This window comes from Hippopotamus amphibius, chromosome 9 (genome assembly GCF_030028045.1).
Source record: "Hippopotamus amphibius kiboko isolate mHipAmp2 chromosome 9, mHipAmp2.hap2, whole genome shotgun sequence".
Classification (NCBI taxonomy): Eukaryota; Metazoa; Chordata; class Mammalia; order Artiodactyla; family Hippopotamidae; genus Hippopotamus; species Hippopotamus amphibius.
In genome coordinates, this window is record NC_080194.1 from 105,715,836 (window position 1) to 105,733,352 (window position 17,517).

Here is a 17,517-nt window from a genome sequence, read left to right on the forward strand (position 1 = left end):
CGGGCCCAGGAGCAACTCCACCTCCTGGAGGCATGACTGCAGGGCCACTTATTCCTGTGCACAGATGAGCCCCACAGAACCGCGAGGCTGCCGGGCCCCATGGAGAGGAGAGGGCCTGGCCTCGGACAGCTCAGCCTTTAGGGGTTTGGGTCTATTTTTGGGAGGGGTCTGAACTTCTTACTTAAGCGTCACCTACGCACCACGCACGAGTCACACGAGCAATGCTTGACGGATTTTCATGAACTGAGAGTCCTCGTGTACCCAGCACCCGCATGAAGCGGCAGGTGTTCCCTGTGCCCCAGCACCCCATGTGGGCCCAGAAACCAGCGCTCAGGCCTCACGCTGCAGGGGCAGGTGTGGGCACTTCTTCTAAAGGCTCACTTCTGCCTTGCGTTCTGAGCCTCTGCAGCCCTCTCTCCCTGCAGGGGCCCAGACTCTCCCGGGGAAGAGTGAGCACCTGCACCCCTCCTGGCCCCCAGCAAGGCCCTGCCTCAGATGGCACAAGGCACACGCCCACCCTGCGCGTGACGGGCCTGCGCGTGCACCCTGGTGTCCACCGCCAACACGATGGATTCTGATGGAAACCGGCCGCCTTTCGTGCTGCTCCTCTCAAGGCTGACTCTGGAGCCGGTGAGGAGGAGCAGCCCAGGCTGGGGTCACTGAAGAGAAGAGTGAGCGGGGCAGGGCTGGGCTGAGCTGGGCCCCAGGATGGTGGACAGCAGGAGGGCGCTGGGGGGTTCCGGGTGAGAGGCTCAGGCCGGGCAGCCCCGCCCACATGAATGCCCTCGCACGCGGAGCACCCTGAAGGGACCTGGAGGGCTGTCAGGATTGCTGACGGGTTCACAGGTGAGGAGACCGTGGAGCCAGAAAGGGCCTTCGGTGGCCAGTTGTGGCTCTCTTCCACGTAGGACACGCGGCTGGGCGGGTGGCCGGGGCTGGCTCTGTCTCCAGGCGCCCCCACTCCCTCAAGGGAGCATGGCAGTGAGGGGATGGGGGAACCCCCACAAGGGAAAGTGCCAGGCCCTACAGCTTCCTTTCCCCCTGCCCCCGAGTCTGTTCCACAACCAGTAACTGGGGTCTTGGGTATGAGGCCTTCTAGGGCACCAGGCTTTAGGTCTAAGCAGAAGCTCAACCTACAGGCCTTGCCAAGGGGCCCGTTCCCACCAACCGCCTCAGGCCCAGGCAGATAGGGAGGCCCTTATCCCAGGACTCACCATCAAGGTTGTTCAGGGACATGATGACATCCAGGTCGGCACCCAGGATCTCGCCAAGCTGGTTGACCAGGGCAGAGTCATTGGCCGGGTAAACAGCCACGTGGTCCCCAGATTCATACCTGGGGGAGATGCAAGGCTCAGGAGGAGGGTGGAAGGCAGCTCTGCACCCGAACAGGAGGCCTGAGTGAAAGGTTTGTTGGGGGAGCGGCAGTAGCTGATAACCTGATTTTGGAGTCTGAGATGTCTAATTCCAGGTGCATGAGGTGTCGCTCGGTTCCCTGGTTCAGCTTCCGGTTGGTGGTGACGACAGCCAGGAATGGGTTCTTGGCGTCGAAGGGACTGAGTGGGGAGAGCAGCTCCGTGACCGGTCAGGCCTTCAGTCTGAATCTCCCCGCCCCCAGGGCACCCTTCAGAACACGGGAAACCTCAGGGCTGGCCTCCGAGGGCCATGAGGAAACCTCTCCAATCAGGTAAAGGGCTTTCCCAGCCCAGTCCAAGGCGGTGCTCCCGGCACCCCACAAGGGGGTAGAGCTAGGTTACCAGTGTCCCCATTTACAGACACGGCACCTGAGGCTGGTCCAAAAACCTGGGGGACCCTCCACACTCTACCCGTTGGTGGGCAGAGCACAAGGAGGGCCAGGCCCTTGAGGATGGCTCCCTAAGACGGAAGGGGCCTGCGTCCCGAGTGGCTGTGTGGAGCAAAGCCCCCTCTGCCCATGTGCCCAGGGCTGCACGTGACCAGGAGAGTGGCTTCACTCTGGGACGTCACCGAAGCGTCAGGCTTTCTGACTACGGCTGCAGCGGGGCTGCCAGTCTCAAAACCTGGTGCTTCTAGGAGGACTTTCCTGGGACGCTCCAGCAGGAGTTTAGGTGGCACCCAGGGCCAAGTCAGGGGCCCCAGAGAGGAACACGATGTTTTTGGACAAAAAGTCCAAACATTGAGGCAGATTTTAAGGAAGTGAGCCCTTCTGCCAAAGTTTAGCCTAGATCCAGAGTTGAACTCGCTATGTCCTGGTCCAGGAACTGGTGGGCACCCCCCAACTCAGAGTATTTACAGGGCAAATAAAGTACTAACTGAGCAAGTGCCAGTCCCCCCGAGGCCATGCCCTGGAGCAAGGGACCACCAGGAGGGCGGGCTTCCCAGGGTCCTGAGCCTGGAGCAGCCTCCCCCCTCTCTCTGCTCCAGGCCTCACGCCCTCTTGTGTGGTGCAGACGGAAACGTGGGTGCCCTCACCCCAGCCCACTCCTGGATGGCAGGGAGCCCCATAGGAGGGGGCCTGGGAGGTAAGGCCCTGCGGGGACACACGGGACAGCCAGCTGCCTGGCCCCCAGCCACGCTCTCTACTCACGGTTTCTGGTTCTCGTAGCTCTTCAGACGGCCCACCTCGCCCACATACACCTTGGCCACATCTATGTCTGTGTGGACCACAAGCTCATACTGGCGAATGCTGGAAAGGGGAGACCCAGGGTGAGGCCAGGGCTGGGAGGGGACCAGGGGGCTGCAGGGGGTCCCAAGGAGGGAGTGAGACTGTGAGGCAATGGGACACGCCGTGGGGGCTGCGGGGCGTGGGAGGCAGGAGAGGGGCCAGCACAGCATGCGGGGTGGGGCAGTCGGTCAGCAGGCCTGAGGTGCTGCCGTGAGGAGGTGAGGAAGCCTGCCCTGACCATCACCTCCAGGCCCAGCCCAAGCGCCTGGGCCCACACCCCTCCCGCATCCTGACTGAGCCTCCTCCAGCCGCACCACACCTACCAGGCCAGTCCCCTGGCCCAGGAGGCAGCACCCACAGCCCCGCCCACCTGCGCACACCCACCTGGACTCCTCTCCCGTGGCTTCCACCCCGAAGTGCTCGCACACTGCTGGCCAGAACTGCTCTCGCCACGTGATGAAGTCCTCCTCCAGGCTGGGGACAAGAGAGGATGAGCCAGGCGCCAGATGGGGCCGCTGGGCCAGCTCGGATTCTCTGTCCCCTGTCACCTCCCAAGCCTGAGGGTTCATTTCACACCAGCCCGCCCAGTTATCCACCCCAGGGCATCAGGAAGCGTCCAGAGGGTCTGCAGTGACCACAGGAGGCCCCGTCTGAGCCGGGTACGCTGGGAGTGTGTGGACGAGCTGGCGATGGGGGCACGGCCTTCCCTCCCCGGGTGAGGCGCGTCGCTGAGTCGTGCTGACATCATGGCTCTGCCCTCCCCCTCCTGTGCCCCACCAGCCGTAACCTGTGGCTTCTGACACACGACAGCCAGGGTGGGGGTGCAAGGGCAGGGGCTCTGGGGAGGGGGCACTCACTTCCCGTCGTCATCGCCCAGTCCCAGATCAAAGATCCGCTGGGCGCCGAGCTGCTCCAGCCTCTTGTCCACGTACTTGCCCATGGCATTGAAGTGCTCGTAGGTCTTGTTCCCGAGGCCAAACACCTGTGTGGATGAGGGGCCAGTGGTCAGCAGTCCCCACCAGACACCTTGCACTGCACGGCCCCAGAGGCAGCTTTGTTTCCGTGACCTGCAGCCCAGGCCCCTCCACAAGCATCTCGGCCTTGACCCTGGCGGCAGCAGGGGCTTCATCCCGCCCCTTCTCCTTGCCCAGCCAATCTTGGTCAGTCCACCACCCCTTTCTTGCCTTTAGTCTCCAACAACAAATGCACCCAAGCAAGGTGGGGCTAGGACATGGGAGGGGGAGCTCTTAGTGCTGGGCCTGGGCAGAAGAGAGGGTTACCCCGTGAGCGGCCTTCCCAGGATTCCCTGCCACGAGCTCCCTGCCAGGCCCTCGGCTCGAAGCCCCTGTCCTGGCACCTGGGCCTGCCCTGGCACCTGGGCCTGCCCTGGCTGGTCAGAACTGGAAGAGCTCGTCTTGGACACGGAGTTCCGGAGGTCCCACAAACACACAAGGCTGACTCACCGCATACTTGACCCCAGAGAGGTCCACGTCCGTCTCCTGGAGCCAGTCGTAGAAGTCCTGGGCGTTGTCGGTGGGGTCCCCCTCGCCGTAGGTGGCCATGCAGAACACTGCCAGGGCGTTCTCGATCTCTGGCAGGCTGCTCAGGTCAGCCTGAGGAGACAAAGGCAGGGCCAGGCCCAGAGACCATCACTGAGCCTGCTCCAAACAGGGGTGCAGATGGGGGAGTTCAGGGTTCAAGTGGACGGGGTGTAGTTCAAGAGCAAAGGGACAAGCAGGCCCAGAAAAGCACAGCTTCCTGGAGATGGCTCATCCAACACCCTCATCCCCTCTCGGCAGACGAGGCAAGGAAGGCCCTCAGTGGGGGACTCGCCCACGGTCACAGAGGCAGTCAGGGCAGATCCCCCAACTCCTCAGTCCAGCTCCCCTGCTGCTGCAGTTCAGGGCTGGGGGTTGAGGCGAGATGAGAAACAGTTCCTCTCCTGACCTGCTGAGACCCTTTCATCTTTTAAGCCACACCCAATCCACTAAGTGCCCAAGTCCCTTCCGCTGGCACCTGCCCAGCACTTGCAAAGCCTGCAGCGGGGAGAGCTTGCAAGGCTGAGTGTGAGCAGTGCTGGGAGCACACACGCGTGCACCTGGGCCAGGTGTTCTTAATGTCCTTAAAACTGGAACCACCTGGCTGCTGGAACAAATGACAAGAAATGCCTATTCCTGTCTATCCCTTTGGCTAACTCAGCCCTTTAAGTGTCTCCATGATCCAGACATGACTTCCTTAATGCCCTGGACCGCACTGCATGGGAGGAAGGGGTCGGGGCGCGGCGAGAGCTCACCAGGTCATACTCCTCGGGGTCTGCTGCCATGCCCCGCATCCCGTAGCGGTGCGCGTCCTTGGACAAGCGGTTGGCAAACTCCTCAGCGGTCCCCGTCTGGGAGCCGTAGAACACGATGATATTCCTGCCCTAGGGACGGCCAGACATCTGGGATCAGTGAGGGGCCAAGAGCCACAGGCTTCACCAGAGGCTTTAGGTGACCACAGGGGCAGGCAGGCCCCTCAAGTGCTCCCTCTTTCCTTCCTGCTTCAGGTCCTTTCTAAGTCGCTCTGGGCTAGCATTTCACTGCCACAACCACAGTGTGACATTTAAAAAGGTATTTTAGGGCTTCCCTGCTGGCGCAGAGGTTAAGAATCCACCTGCCAATGCCGGGGACACGGGCTCAATCCTTGGTCCAGGAAGATCCCACATGCTGTGGAGCAGCTAAGCTGTGCACAACTACTGAGACTGTGCTCTAGAGCCCACGAGCCACAACTACTGAAGCCTGCGTGCCTACAGCCTGTGCTCCACAACAAGAGAAGCCTGTGCACCGCAAAAGAGTAGCCCCCACTCGCCACGTCTAGAGAGCCCGTGTGCAGCAATGAAGACCCAACTCAGCCAGTAAATAAATAAGTTAGTTAAAAAAATAATAAAATAAAAAGGTATTTTAAAATAATGCTTATGATGTCAACTTAAGGGAACAAAACAGGATACAAAACAGTAGCTAAATATTTACAGTAGCATCAAAATGTATAAAGTACCTAGAAATAAGCCATACAAAAAACATGTGAGAAGCTACTGAGTGATAAAGGACTCAGCCAAATGGAAAGGCACTCTGATTTTGCACAGAAAGACAACATACAAGATGTCGGTTCTCCCTCTAGCAATACAGAAATGTAACACGATCCTAATAAAAACTTGAACGGTTCTTTTTTCATCAAAAAGTCCTGTGGAAAAATAAGTACGAATCCACCCACTGGGACATCCCTTGGCAATAAAAAGGAATGAAGTGCTGACACGTGCCACAAAAGGGATGAACCTTGAAGACATAAGCTAAGTGAAAGATGCCACAAAAGGCCATATGCTATATGATTCCACTTACATGAAATGTCCAGAAGAGGCAACTCTATAGAGACAAAAAGTAGATGAACAGTTGCTTAGAGCTCAGGGTGGGGGAATGGGGAGTGACTGCTAATGGGTATAGGGTTTCTTTTGGGGACGATGAAAATGTCCTAAAGTTGACTATGGTGATGGTTTGTGCAACTGTGAATATACTAAAAATCACTGATGTGTAAACTTTAAATTGGAGAACTGTATGGAATATGCGTTGTATCCCAATAAAACTGTTACCCAAAATAGATGAATACATATGAAGTAACAGCCAGGAAAACTGAAAAATAAGAGTGATGGGGGGGGAGGGAGGAAGTGCCTAATGCTGCAGATATTAAAACAAGTTATAATAATTATCCAACAATGTTATAATTATTAAACAGTATGATATTTATATACAGACAGCTAGATCAAAGTACCAGAACAGGAAAATACAGAAATAGACTCAAATACCTATGGGAATTAGATTTATGATAAAACTAGTGGGGAAAATATGGACTTTATTACACAAAATTTAGATAGCTGTAAAAAAGCGTTGGACCCATACCTTACATCTTACACCAGGATAAATTCCCAACAGACCAAATTTTAAATATGGAAAACAAAATGATAAAAATACTAGAAAAAATATGGAAGATATTCCTTCATCTTTTTAGAGGGGGGAAGCCTTTCAAATGATGATTCAAAATCCAGAAGCCATAGAAAGAATAGTAAAAGGGACTAAGGAACTTTAACATGGCAAAACAAACACACACAATAAGCCAAGTGATACACAAACTATTAACTGGGAAAAATATTTTTAACTCATATCACAGACAAGGGGTTAATCTCCCTAATAAATTTAAGGCGTTCCTGGAGAAACATCAATCCTAACAGAAAAGTGGGCAAAAGATTTGGACAGAAAATCTATAAAAAAAAAGAAAAAAGAAAAAGAAAAAAGAAATGCCATCACAACATGAAAATTTGCTTAAAATCATTCATAGGAAAAATGCAAATTAGAACTACACAGAGATATCTTTTTATAACCTAGAAAACTGGCAAAATCTCAAACTGATAGTAGCCTCTGTTGGCACGGCTGTGGGGGCACAGGTTTTCTCACGCATTGCTGGCGACGGTGCCTTGGGAACCCTTTGGGGGTGGGGTGCAATTTGGCCGCTTCTATCACAAATGCATATACCTTTTGATCCAACAATTCCACTTCTGGGATTTTACTGCATTTGCAAATATGCAAACTGATCTATACAGTTATAGCAGCATTGTCTGTAAGAGCTAAAGATTAGCAATATTCCAAGTGCCCATCAAGAAGGCAGTGTTAAATTATAGCACTTGCGGCCACATATGGAATTATTATGCAACTATAATAAAGAATGAGGGAGGTGTCTTTGAATTGCTATGAAAGATCTCTAAGACACATCATTAAGTGGGAAAAAACCGAAGGTCTTTAGCAGTGTATGTAATATGCCACCTTTTGTGTTTACAAAGTATAAAACAAAAGTCTGTATTTGTTTTTATTATATGTGCATAAAGAAGCTCTAGAAGGATCTACATAATACTAAGGACAGTGATAGGTGACAGGGATAGGAGGGAAACTTTCCACTGAATAGTTTATGTTTTGGATTTTAACCACATGAATGAAGTACCTGGTCATAAAATTCAATACGTCAGTAAATAAGTACTTAAGTAAACAATACTTAAGTAAACAGAGATAAAATTGTAGCTGTGCTAGGACCACAGCTATATGAGGTTTACATCTGCTCGTGGACACAGCCTGGTCCACAGAGGAGATGGGGCAGCATTCGATTCAGAGGGAGGGTCTGTTCTCACACTTTGGTTTGTTCAAGAAGTAAACATTCAAAAAGTGGGGTCAAGTGTCCCAGCAACAGTGGAGCAGCCTCGAGGCGCTGGTTAGGCTGGAATGTACACACGCCAGGAACTGAGCCGGGCTGCCGCCCGCTTCTCCCCCCATCCAGTGAAGCTGGCCTTCTGCTGGACTCCCCGCCTGCCCACAGGGCCGAGCACAGACACAGAGAAAACTCACCGTCTTCTTCATCTTTTCCACAAAGCTGCTGTCTTTGACAGAGGAGGTCCTGAAAAATAAAAGTGTCTGATGGGCACGGGAGGCACTTGGCAGCAGTGAGGGGCATTACAGCTCCGCCGGCTCCACTCCGTGGTGCCCACACCAGCAGCCGCCTCTGGTCCATTGCTGGGGCTGGAAGAGGCAGGACCCAGGCTCTGAGGCCTAATAAATCTGAATCCAGCCCCTTGCAGGGCCAGGGCTGACCCACCCGGGTGCACGAGGACATGAGAATGAAGGGTCAAGTTCACTCCCAGGCCCCTTACCATCCACAACAATGGTCCCCACAGCCTTGTCTCACCTTCAGTTCCCACCTCACAAGGCATCCAGGAGCCTCCCAAATAAGACTGTGACTGTGTGACTGTTGCACTCTGAAACCTTTAATGGTTCCCACGACCCACAGGACGGGGCACACAAGTCCCTTCAGAACCTGTCCCAGCCTCGCCTGCCACTTGCCTCCACACGCCATCCCTCCATGATGGTCCTTAGAATCCTGTCAACACCACTGTCTCTGCCCAGAGCCTCCTCACTCCACTTCCTCACCCGACAGAGCCCTGTTCCCCACAAGGCCCCACTTGAATAGCAAGTCCCTTGGGTTCCCAAGACCCCTGCCCCCCCAGCCCTCCCCTGGAGCCACACTTATTTGTTTTCCTCTCTGTGACCCTGTCACTTTCTGGAGCCCTGAACTGGACCCTGTCCCCTCTAGAGAGCAGCCCCACTGCCCCGCACGTTCGTCCCCTCTCCACCTCCCAGCCCCGGCCTCCTGCTCCTCCCTCTCCACTTCCGGTCCTTTCCCTTCTCTCTGTCCTTGCCCCAGGCCTGCAGGGGCATCTAAAGCAACCCAATGAGCTCCCCAGGGACTCTGAGGCCTAAGACAGCAGGGTGATTTACCACTGGATGGTAAATCTTTAGGATGTTTAAATATGGCCGGTCTGAACCAACAGACAAATCTGAACACTAAAATACAGTTGTTTCTGTTTAAAATGACACCATTAAGGGAAGGAAAGGCAAGCCCCAGCACAGGAGAAGGTGTCTGCAATGTACACATATCTGACTGACAAGGACTAGGGTTGAGAATACAAGAAATCCCTACAAATCAATCAGAAAAGACACATAATGCAACAGAAACATTGTCAAAAGGCTTGAGCAGGTACCTTCTTAAAGAGAGCATCTAAAGGGCCAAAGAACATAGGGAACGGTGCTTGACGTTATTAGCTACCAGAGAAAAAGAAATTAAAGCCATGATGACATCTATTATACAGCCACTAAAAATGGCTAAAACTAAAAAGACAGACACGATTGCGAACAGGTGAGATTATGGAGCAACAGGAATTCCCACACGTGGCTGGGGGAGGGTGACATGGCACAGCGACCTTGGAACGCAGCTTGGCAGTATCTCCTACGACTGCAGCCCAGCAATTCGCTCTCTGGTACACACCCCACAGAGTGCACTCATTCCTGGGCCACGAAAGACATACGTTCTTTGCTCTTTCCACTGCCTGCTGTGCACAGTAGAGTGTAACAGACTCAAGTGTCACCATGCATCTGTATGCACGCACACACACACTCATCACAACTGCATGAAGTGATGTCTGTCAGGGCTAGAGGCCTGGAGTCCATGGAAAAATTAAGGATGCCCCTGCAAAGTTGTTCAGACAGGTATTTTATAAACATAAAAGTATCAGAAGTTTCATGCTTAAGACCCACTGCGTTTTTCACTAGGTTAATAGTTTCACCAAAGCTATTTTCAGGGCCTTAGCATTAAATATCACCACAATGGACCCCAGGGGAGGCAAGGCCCGGTGCTGGGGTCTGGCTCGGCCACTCCAGCCTCTCTCCTCTGTCACATCTCCTCTGTCCTGCCCACAAGGGGCAGCAGGGAGGCAGCTGGGGGCTGGCTGCCCAGACTTTCCCACCCGGCGAGGGCCCAGCTGCACAGAAACCCAGAGCAGCCCCTCCCCGATCCCCCATTATCCCGGCATCCCTGGGCAGGCCCGTCCCTAACCTCAGCAGGGCCAGGGCAAGAGCACAAATGAACGGAGGCGCTCAGGCCGGCCCCACCTTCTCACGCCCAGCTCCAACCCACTCCAAAGGGGTCTTTGTGTCTGGACATCTTGGCAACGTGTCCACCTTCTGCCTGTGCCCAGCCTCAAACAGCAGTGTCTTCACTACCCCTCTAGCTGTGTGCAGCCTAAATTAGAACATAATCTACAACTCTGTCTGTCTGTCTGTCTAGGCACTAACATGGCATGCTCACCAAGATAAACCATTAGTGAAGGAAGCAAGGTGCTTGATGATGCGAATTCCACCACCGAGTAGCTTTGAACTCTGATTCATGAGAATGTATTACCCACTAAACATAAAATCAAATGTAAACTTAAACTGATGGTTAAATACCAGCAACCTAGACCAATGTTTAGGATGAAATAGCATGAGAAAAAAGCAGGCACAAAACTCAATGCAATTTCCGTATATAGGAAATGTCTGTAACAGGCAAATCCAGTGACGGGAGGTGGATTAGTGGTGCGAGGGGCTGGGGGGAGGGGGTGGGGAGTAACAGCATTTCCCTTTGAGGTGATGAAAGGTTTAGAATTAGGCAGTGGTATGCTCGCACAACACTATGACTATGCTAAAAGCCACTGAACTGTACACTGTAAAATGGTGAAAGCAGTAAATTTTAAGGGGTATGAATTTTACCTCAATTAGAAAAATGAAAACAAAGTAAATGCATCTAGTTGACACCTAAAAGGGACCAGGCTTGAATTTGGAGATATTCACTTATATGGACCGCTGCCAGTTCTCCACGTGTGGACCGGCCACAGCAGACACTCTGGGAGAAATTTAGATGACAACGCAAAGCCAGGCGAAAACAAGCCACCGAGGTAACCAATGCATCTCCCCTCACACTTGCCATCTTCTAGGAAAAGAATCTGTGTTCTCACAAGTGGAACGCACATGATTAACTGTTCATAGAAAAGTGGCCTGAAGAGAAACACACCAGCATCTTAAAGAGAAGACACGGGTGCATTAGGATAACGGGTGAGAGCGTTTCCCTAATTTTCCAAATTTTTGTTTTCCGCATTATTTTTATAATTAAAAGCACATTATATATTCAAATACACGTTCAGATGTCTGAAGACGGGAGAGGCTGAACAGGTTACGCAGCGCCTCGTGACGCACGTCGCTCAGTACCGAACAACACAGGTGGCTGCCTGCTGCCCTGGAGGGACATACCTGACGTACCGTCAGGTGGGAAGGGCAGGCTACAGACTAACACGGGGGACGCTCTGGTTTTGTATAAAAGGAAGGTACAGAGGGTAGATGCTGAGGTGTCAAGAGCTGTTCCCTCTTTGGGTTGAGCAATTCATTATGAGTCTTCTTTGTTTCCTTTTTTTGCTAATTTCTATTCCCAACTCCTCCACCCCTTTTTTCCTACAACGAAGATGTAAGGCTTTTGTAATAAGAAAATAAAAATTACTTTTTATGTTAAGAAACACTGTGCATGGATAGAGATGGACTGGTTTTGCACACCCTGGGCAGAGGCCCATGTCAGAGAAGTTGGTCTAAGCGAGAGAAAAGGGCCCACCGATTCAGAACCTAGCCCCCTCCACCTTCCAAGTGCTCGGCCCCTGTGACCAGCCCACCGTTCCCTGATGCCACTGTGCCCTTGGACCCCTCGCGCCTTGGCCTAGAGTGTCCTTCCTCTAACCCTTTCCCACCAACTCCTGCTTATCCCTGCAGATGCGAGGCCAAGCTCCTCCCCGGAGCACCTCTCCCCCCCACTCAGACATAAGGGCATTTGTCACCGTCTTCAATACTTCCAGGCACTCGCCTCTGCGTATTCTTGCTGCTCAACTTGAGGTGTGGGTTTCACAATCTGGGGGGAGCTACCTGTGTATCTCTTTGCAATCAGCACAGTGATGTTGTACTGGCTTCTGTGGTGGTCAGTCCTGAGTCTCTGCCCAGCAGAAGGTTGGCCGAGGTAGCCTTGGAGGCTCCCCTACCCACCTGAGAGGATCTGACATTAGAAGAAAAGCTCTCTTTTCTCAAGGGACAGAGCTTTCCATAGACGCTACATCTAAGTGGCTTTGGGGCCTTGCTGAAGAAAGGGACCAGAGGCACCCCCACCACCCAGTGAGCATCCAGCTGCCCTTCTTCCATCTCCAGTTGACATGCCAGCCAGGGTGGGGCAGGCACTGGGTGGTGCCAAGGGCATGAGACTACATGAGGCAGCCTCCACCTTCCAAGGGCCCATCACCAGGCTGGAGAAAGAGTCCAGGAGAATCCTGGAGGAAGGGGAGGGGCCACGTACCAGGAGCAGAAACTCAGGTTCATATCCTGGTTCTGCCACCAAATGGGCCTATGACTGGACAAGTCCGGCCTCTTGATGCCTTGGATTCCTCTATGGGACACATTGCATCTTGGCTTCTGAAGCCACCCCACTGCCTTGCTCAGCACCTGGAACTTGTTTAACTCTCAGGGATAAAGAGGGAAGAAGAAAGCTGCTTGGGTCACTCTGATTTCAACAGGGTGAGGTGTGTGAAGACCAAATGGATGGAGCGGATGCCATGCCACTGGGCTTCTGAGGGAGCAGGCACTGTGGCTGAAGAAACCACGGACGTCCTCGCGGAAGAGCTGGGCTCTATTCTCAGAGAAGAAAATGGCTCCCAAGAGGGAAAGCCAAGGAAGTCGGCAGCTAAGGGGCTCCTGGGTGAGGCCCAAGCAACAGGTGGGAGCTGAGCTCTGGGGAGGAGGGCCGGGGGGGCGCCCCCACGCAGCTGCACAGAGCGGGTGTTCCAGGCGGGCAGCAAGGGCAGAGGGGGCCCTCCACGCAGTCTGGCTGAGGGTGTCAGAGGGTGGACAAGAGGTGCTAGGGCCCCCTGCCCCTAGGGGAAGCGTGCTCCCGAGAAGGGGGTGCACTTCTGAAGGCCAGCACTGGTCTCACCATTAGCGTCAGCCCCTGGGGAAAAGGAGGATCACGCCCACAGCCCCACCAGAGGAAAAGGGAAACCCGAGGAGGCTGGGGACGACCCCGTCCGTGCCTCTAGTCACTGCCCGACACGGGGCAGGTTCCCCAAGTTCCCACCGGTTATCCCAGCGGGATCTGCTACTGCCCACCGCGACGCCCGGCTGCCAGGCCCCAGCAGGTCCACACCTGGGGCCCTCGGCTGGCTTCACCCCTCCAGACAGCGTCACGCTGGGATTTGCACTCAGAACCCAGTCTTTCACAGGCAGAGGAGTGGGTGATGCGGGTCCTCCTGGTTTGCAGTCTAAACCCCTTCCTTTGGAAGCAGACAAATGCAGCCTGCAAACCAGGACCAAAGGGGCTGGAGTGGCTGCGCCCCGGTGAGGCCCCCAGGAGCACCCCGGAGGCTACACAGCGCCGGTCAACTCTACACAGTGCCCTCCTCGTGCCTCCAGGTGTCCCTGCCCGGGAGGAAGTTCCATCCACATCTAAGTAGGGGTGTCTGCGGGCGTCCACGCCATCTGCCTGGACACTGTCTGGAACTGACCTTCTCAGGATGGGCTCGTCCTGATGAGATGAGTACACGCACCCCATGGCTTCTTACTCCCAACTCTGGACTGAAGGGAAAAGGCAGGGTGCTGCTCTCCTGGAAATGGGAGGGGAGCCAGCGGCTAGCAAGTCGGGCTCTGTCCATCCTCTACCAGTGCTGGTGGCGGGCAGACCGGCCCATGGACGCTGCACATCCTCCCGGACACCCCGGTCCTCTCAGGAGCTCCGCCGAGCCCCTGCCTGCCTCGGTCCCTGGAGCCTGGGAAAGCTGCCGCGTCTGGCGGCTCTAGCAGGAAGGAACCAGGGCTCAGGCTGGAACCTCCCGTGAGCCCCTGCGTCTCGCACACACCCCTCCTCCTTCTGTATGGACCGAGGGAAGGAGGAAACCTCTCCAACCCCGGCTTGGGTCTCCTTGGTAACTGTTTATATCAGAGCCCTTTCTCCCCACATCCTCCCCCTTTCCCATTAAAAAAAAAACCAAAAAAAAAAAAAAGAAATCGTGCGGGCAGAACAAAGCTCCTGTGGACAGTGGAAGGCGGTGGTGCAGGTTGCTACGGCAGGGCCTGTGGCTGGGGTGCCTCAGGATCATATTAAGTTTGATCTGGTTCTCCCCGCCCCAAAAGAACTGTGGCTAACAGAGCCGCCGACGCTGGGTCCAGTCCCCTGGGGGCAGAGTGCGTTATGAAACCAGCACATCTTGGCCGCCCGTCGCACAGCACGGGGAAAGCCCGGCAAGGTGGGCAGTGCACTCGCTGCGGAGACGTTTCCCAGTGAGGAGCCCCCCTTCGAAGGCACCCAAGTACAAACGGCCCATCAGGAGAGGCGGCAGCTGGCCCAGCCGCCGAGCCCAGAGACCACGCGGCTCCGGGATGGATCACAAGTGGTTCCAATTAGGGCTCTCTGTTCCCAAACTGGGAGCAGGAGTGTCTCTGGTTCAAGCTTCAGAAGTCAACTGCAGCCCCCGGGCGGGGAAGCTGAGAGGGAGGGTGGACAAAGGCACTGAGTCACTCGGATGGAGATGAACCACGATGACCCGGCGTGACTCACTTTGTTTCCAGTCCCAGGCAACGCTCAGAAACGTTTCTGAGATTGAATTTTCTGCAGTGGAACTGATTTCTTCTAAGACTTGCCCTTGCCCTTGGCGACACACGGAGCAGCTGCTTTTGAATGGCTCCCTTCCAGAGGCGAGTTTGTGGCGACGAATTCTCCAGTGCCCAGGGCAGCACGACGGGAGAGGGGATGAGAGCTAATGTGATGCCGACGGTGGCAGAGCGGGCAGCCGGGGCCTCGTGGCAGAAAGCTAACGGTTTGGAAGAGCTGCCTCTGGTGAAAACAAAGCCGTTCGCTGGAGCTTAAACAAAAAACAGCAGCTCTCTCCACTGACAGGGCCGAGCACAGGAAGCAGCGCTGAGAAGGCAGTGAGGACACCGGCCCTGGCAGGTGGGAGGCTACAGGTCAAAGACAGAAAAGGGAAGCGGACTACAGCTTACTGAGCGCCTCCTCTATGCTTCTTATTTTACTTCACGAAATCGTCCCCACCCTGTGACGTGGGAAAGCACTCTGCCCCATTTGACAGTGGAGGGGAGTGGCGCTGGGGGCTGAAGCGGTAACTCCGGGCCTGTGAAAGCCCAGCGCGCCCGCGGCCCAGCGCTCAGGCTCCGCAGCTGCTCCCACGGTGAGAGCAAGGCTGTGCCTCCCCGGGCCACCCCGTCGGTCAGGATGCAGGACACGGCAGTCCCCGTGCACGCGTCACCACCCTTCCCAGGGAGCCTCCTCCCTGTCACTTAGGGTGCTCCAAGGCGCAAGGGGGCTGCTGCTCCCCTGGAGGACCCCCCCACCCACACAGCCTTCAACACGTATCGGCCACCGTGCCCGCGGGGACTCCACAACGTGCCATGGCCCAGGCGGCCTGCCCCCTCTTGGGCCAGTCGGGTGCCAGGCCGCGCTGGCGCTACTGTGCAGAAACTGGGGCCCAAGAAACTGCTCAGGGTCACCCAGCCCATCCAGGACAGGGAGGAAACGCCACATCCTCTGACAACGGGATGACGTGGCTCTAGTCACAAAGTGGCCCTGCCGTCAGGTGCAGTCAAAGGGGAGAGGAGAGTGGGTGGGGGGGACGACAGGGCCGGGCTGGGGGGCTAGCAGGAGTGGCGGCAACGGCGGGCGTGGGGGAATGAAGTCCTGCTCTGGGGCTGGTCACTCGCAGCCGGGGGTAGGTTACTCACCTCCCCCCAGATCAGCTCTGCCTTTTGTAAAACAGGGATCCAAGAACTGAAGTGTTAGAAGGCCCTGGCGCAGGCCCGCTCCCTGGGCTGCTGGCACCACTGGTTTCCACACCCTGCTCGCCGTCTGTACCGCGGGCCCTGGTCCGTGCCAACGCCTCCCGACCACCTTCCCCCAGCCCCCTCCAAAGTGCATTCGGGGTCCGCTGCTCTCAGGGCCCTGCCCGGGCACCAGCCCTTCCCTCGGCTCCCCACAAGGGTCAGAGAAAACCCCAAGACCATGGAGACCGCCCCCTGGCTTCTGTTCTCCTGCCTCAGCTCCCTTCACGGCCCCGACTGCCTTGGTGGCCTCCACCGGGCTCTACAAAGATGTGCCCTTCCCACAGTAGGCCTGCTTTCCTCGCCCTGGGCTTCTGCACATGTGGGCCTTGCCCAGCTTCCTACTTAGCCTCCTCAGCTTGGGGGGCACCTCCATCCTGACATATCCCCCCCCCCCAGTGGCGCCCTGGGCTGTTCGAGCATTGCCTGCTGTACCATCCTCATGTGCCCCAACTGCACGTGAGCCCCTGGGGATGCCGCATCCCTGCGCCCTGGTGCCTGGCCCAAAGAGACGGAGCCACCAGTGCTGAGTAGTGCCCCAGGGACGCCCAGTGAGGTCAGAAGGTCTGCTGACACTCAGCTCTGCATCGCTTTCCCAGACAGGCCACGTCCAAGGTTTCGGGCGCTGACTTGTAGCAAAACTATCCCAATCTCATCAAGGGACGGGAGCAGTCCCTTGGTGGTCAGGTGGCATCAGAAAATCCATGCCTGTGCTTGCAGGTCAGCGTGAATGTCCTGAGCCCACGGCCTCGTCATTTTCACGGATGCAGGAGACGTCGGGCACTGTCCGCCCTCCACAGCCACAGGGGCCTCTCCTCATGTTCTCTTTGTAAAACCCACTTGTGTTTCTATTGTCTCACTCGGCAGAGCCAAGGATCCCTCTCTGGAAAGAGTGGCCCTGAGCTGGGTATGCAAAGAGCTGGCACTCAGGAGATAAAAGTGGATAGAGATGATGCCAGTGGCCTTGACTCGAGGCGCTCCCAGCCTTTCTGACAAGAGCAAGTCATCAAACCAAGGTCACGGAGGAAGATGAGCTCTTTTGTGGCTTTTCAGAAGCAACCCCCAGTGGGATGCAGGCAGCAAAATCTACACCGGGGGAAACGTCAGGAAACAAATGATCTAGGTTCTTCTACAAAAATGCCGCACGGGAATCACAGGATGGAAGGAAGCCCTTGGACTGAGAGAGACCTGACATTAGGTTAAGGAGAACCTTGCAGCCCGGCACCAAAGACTGCAGTGACGTAACCCCATTTGCATGACAGTCCAGAAAAGGCAAAACTACAGAGACAGAAGTAAGATGAGTGGCTGCCAGGGGTGGGGGCTGGGGGTGCTGACTGCAAAGGGACCTGGGGGCGGGGTGCCTTCTGGGGTGTGGAGTGTTCTGTATCTTGACAACACACTGGTTACACAACTGCACACACCTGTCAGGACTCATCAAACTGTACACTTTAAAAAGGTGAGTTTTCCTGCATGTAAATGACATCTCAGTAGACCAGACCCCTGAAAAAGAGATTTAAAAGATTCAGTAGCCAATTGCAATGTGTGGGTTTAGATCCTGAATTTAAAACAAAACCAAAAAACAGT

At 55.2% G+C, this 17,517-nt stretch overlaps 1 protein-coding gene and 1 long non-coding RNA gene across 9 annotated transcripts in view; one reads left to right on the forward strand and one right to left on the reverse strand.

The window, feature by feature from the left end:
- The window catches only part of LOC130860718 (NADPH--cytochrome P450 reductase), a 63,110-nt gene that overhangs the window by 2,773 nt on the left and 42,820 nt on the right, over positions 1–17,517 (reverse strand). For all 8 annotated transcript variants that reach the window (XM_057749305.1, XM_057749299.1, XM_057749302.1 and 5 more), the window contains 8 exons: positions 8,062–8,110; positions 4,935–5,063; positions 4,105–4,254; positions 3,499–3,623; positions 3,026–3,115; positions 2,564–2,662; positions 1,437–1,553; positions 1,215–1,333 (listed from right to left, as the gene is read on the reverse strand). In XM_057749305.1, coding sequence (XP_057605288.1) covers positions 1,215–1,333; positions 1,437–1,553; positions 2,564–2,662; positions 3,026–3,115; positions 3,499–3,623; positions 4,105–4,254; positions 4,935–5,063; positions 8,062–8,110 — 878 coding nt within the window. The remainder of the gene's footprint in view (positions 1–1,214; positions 1,334–1,436; positions 1,554–2,563; positions 2,663–3,025; positions 3,116–3,498; positions 3,624–4,104; positions 4,255–4,934; positions 5,064–8,061; positions 8,111–17,517) is intronic.
- On the forward strand, positions 499–3,032 carry LOC130860721 (uncharacterized). The gene is made up of 3 exons (XR_009055517.1): positions 499–630; positions 1,616–1,684; positions 2,401–3,032. It is a non-coding gene; the product is annotated as an uncharacterized LOC130860721 (long non-coding RNA).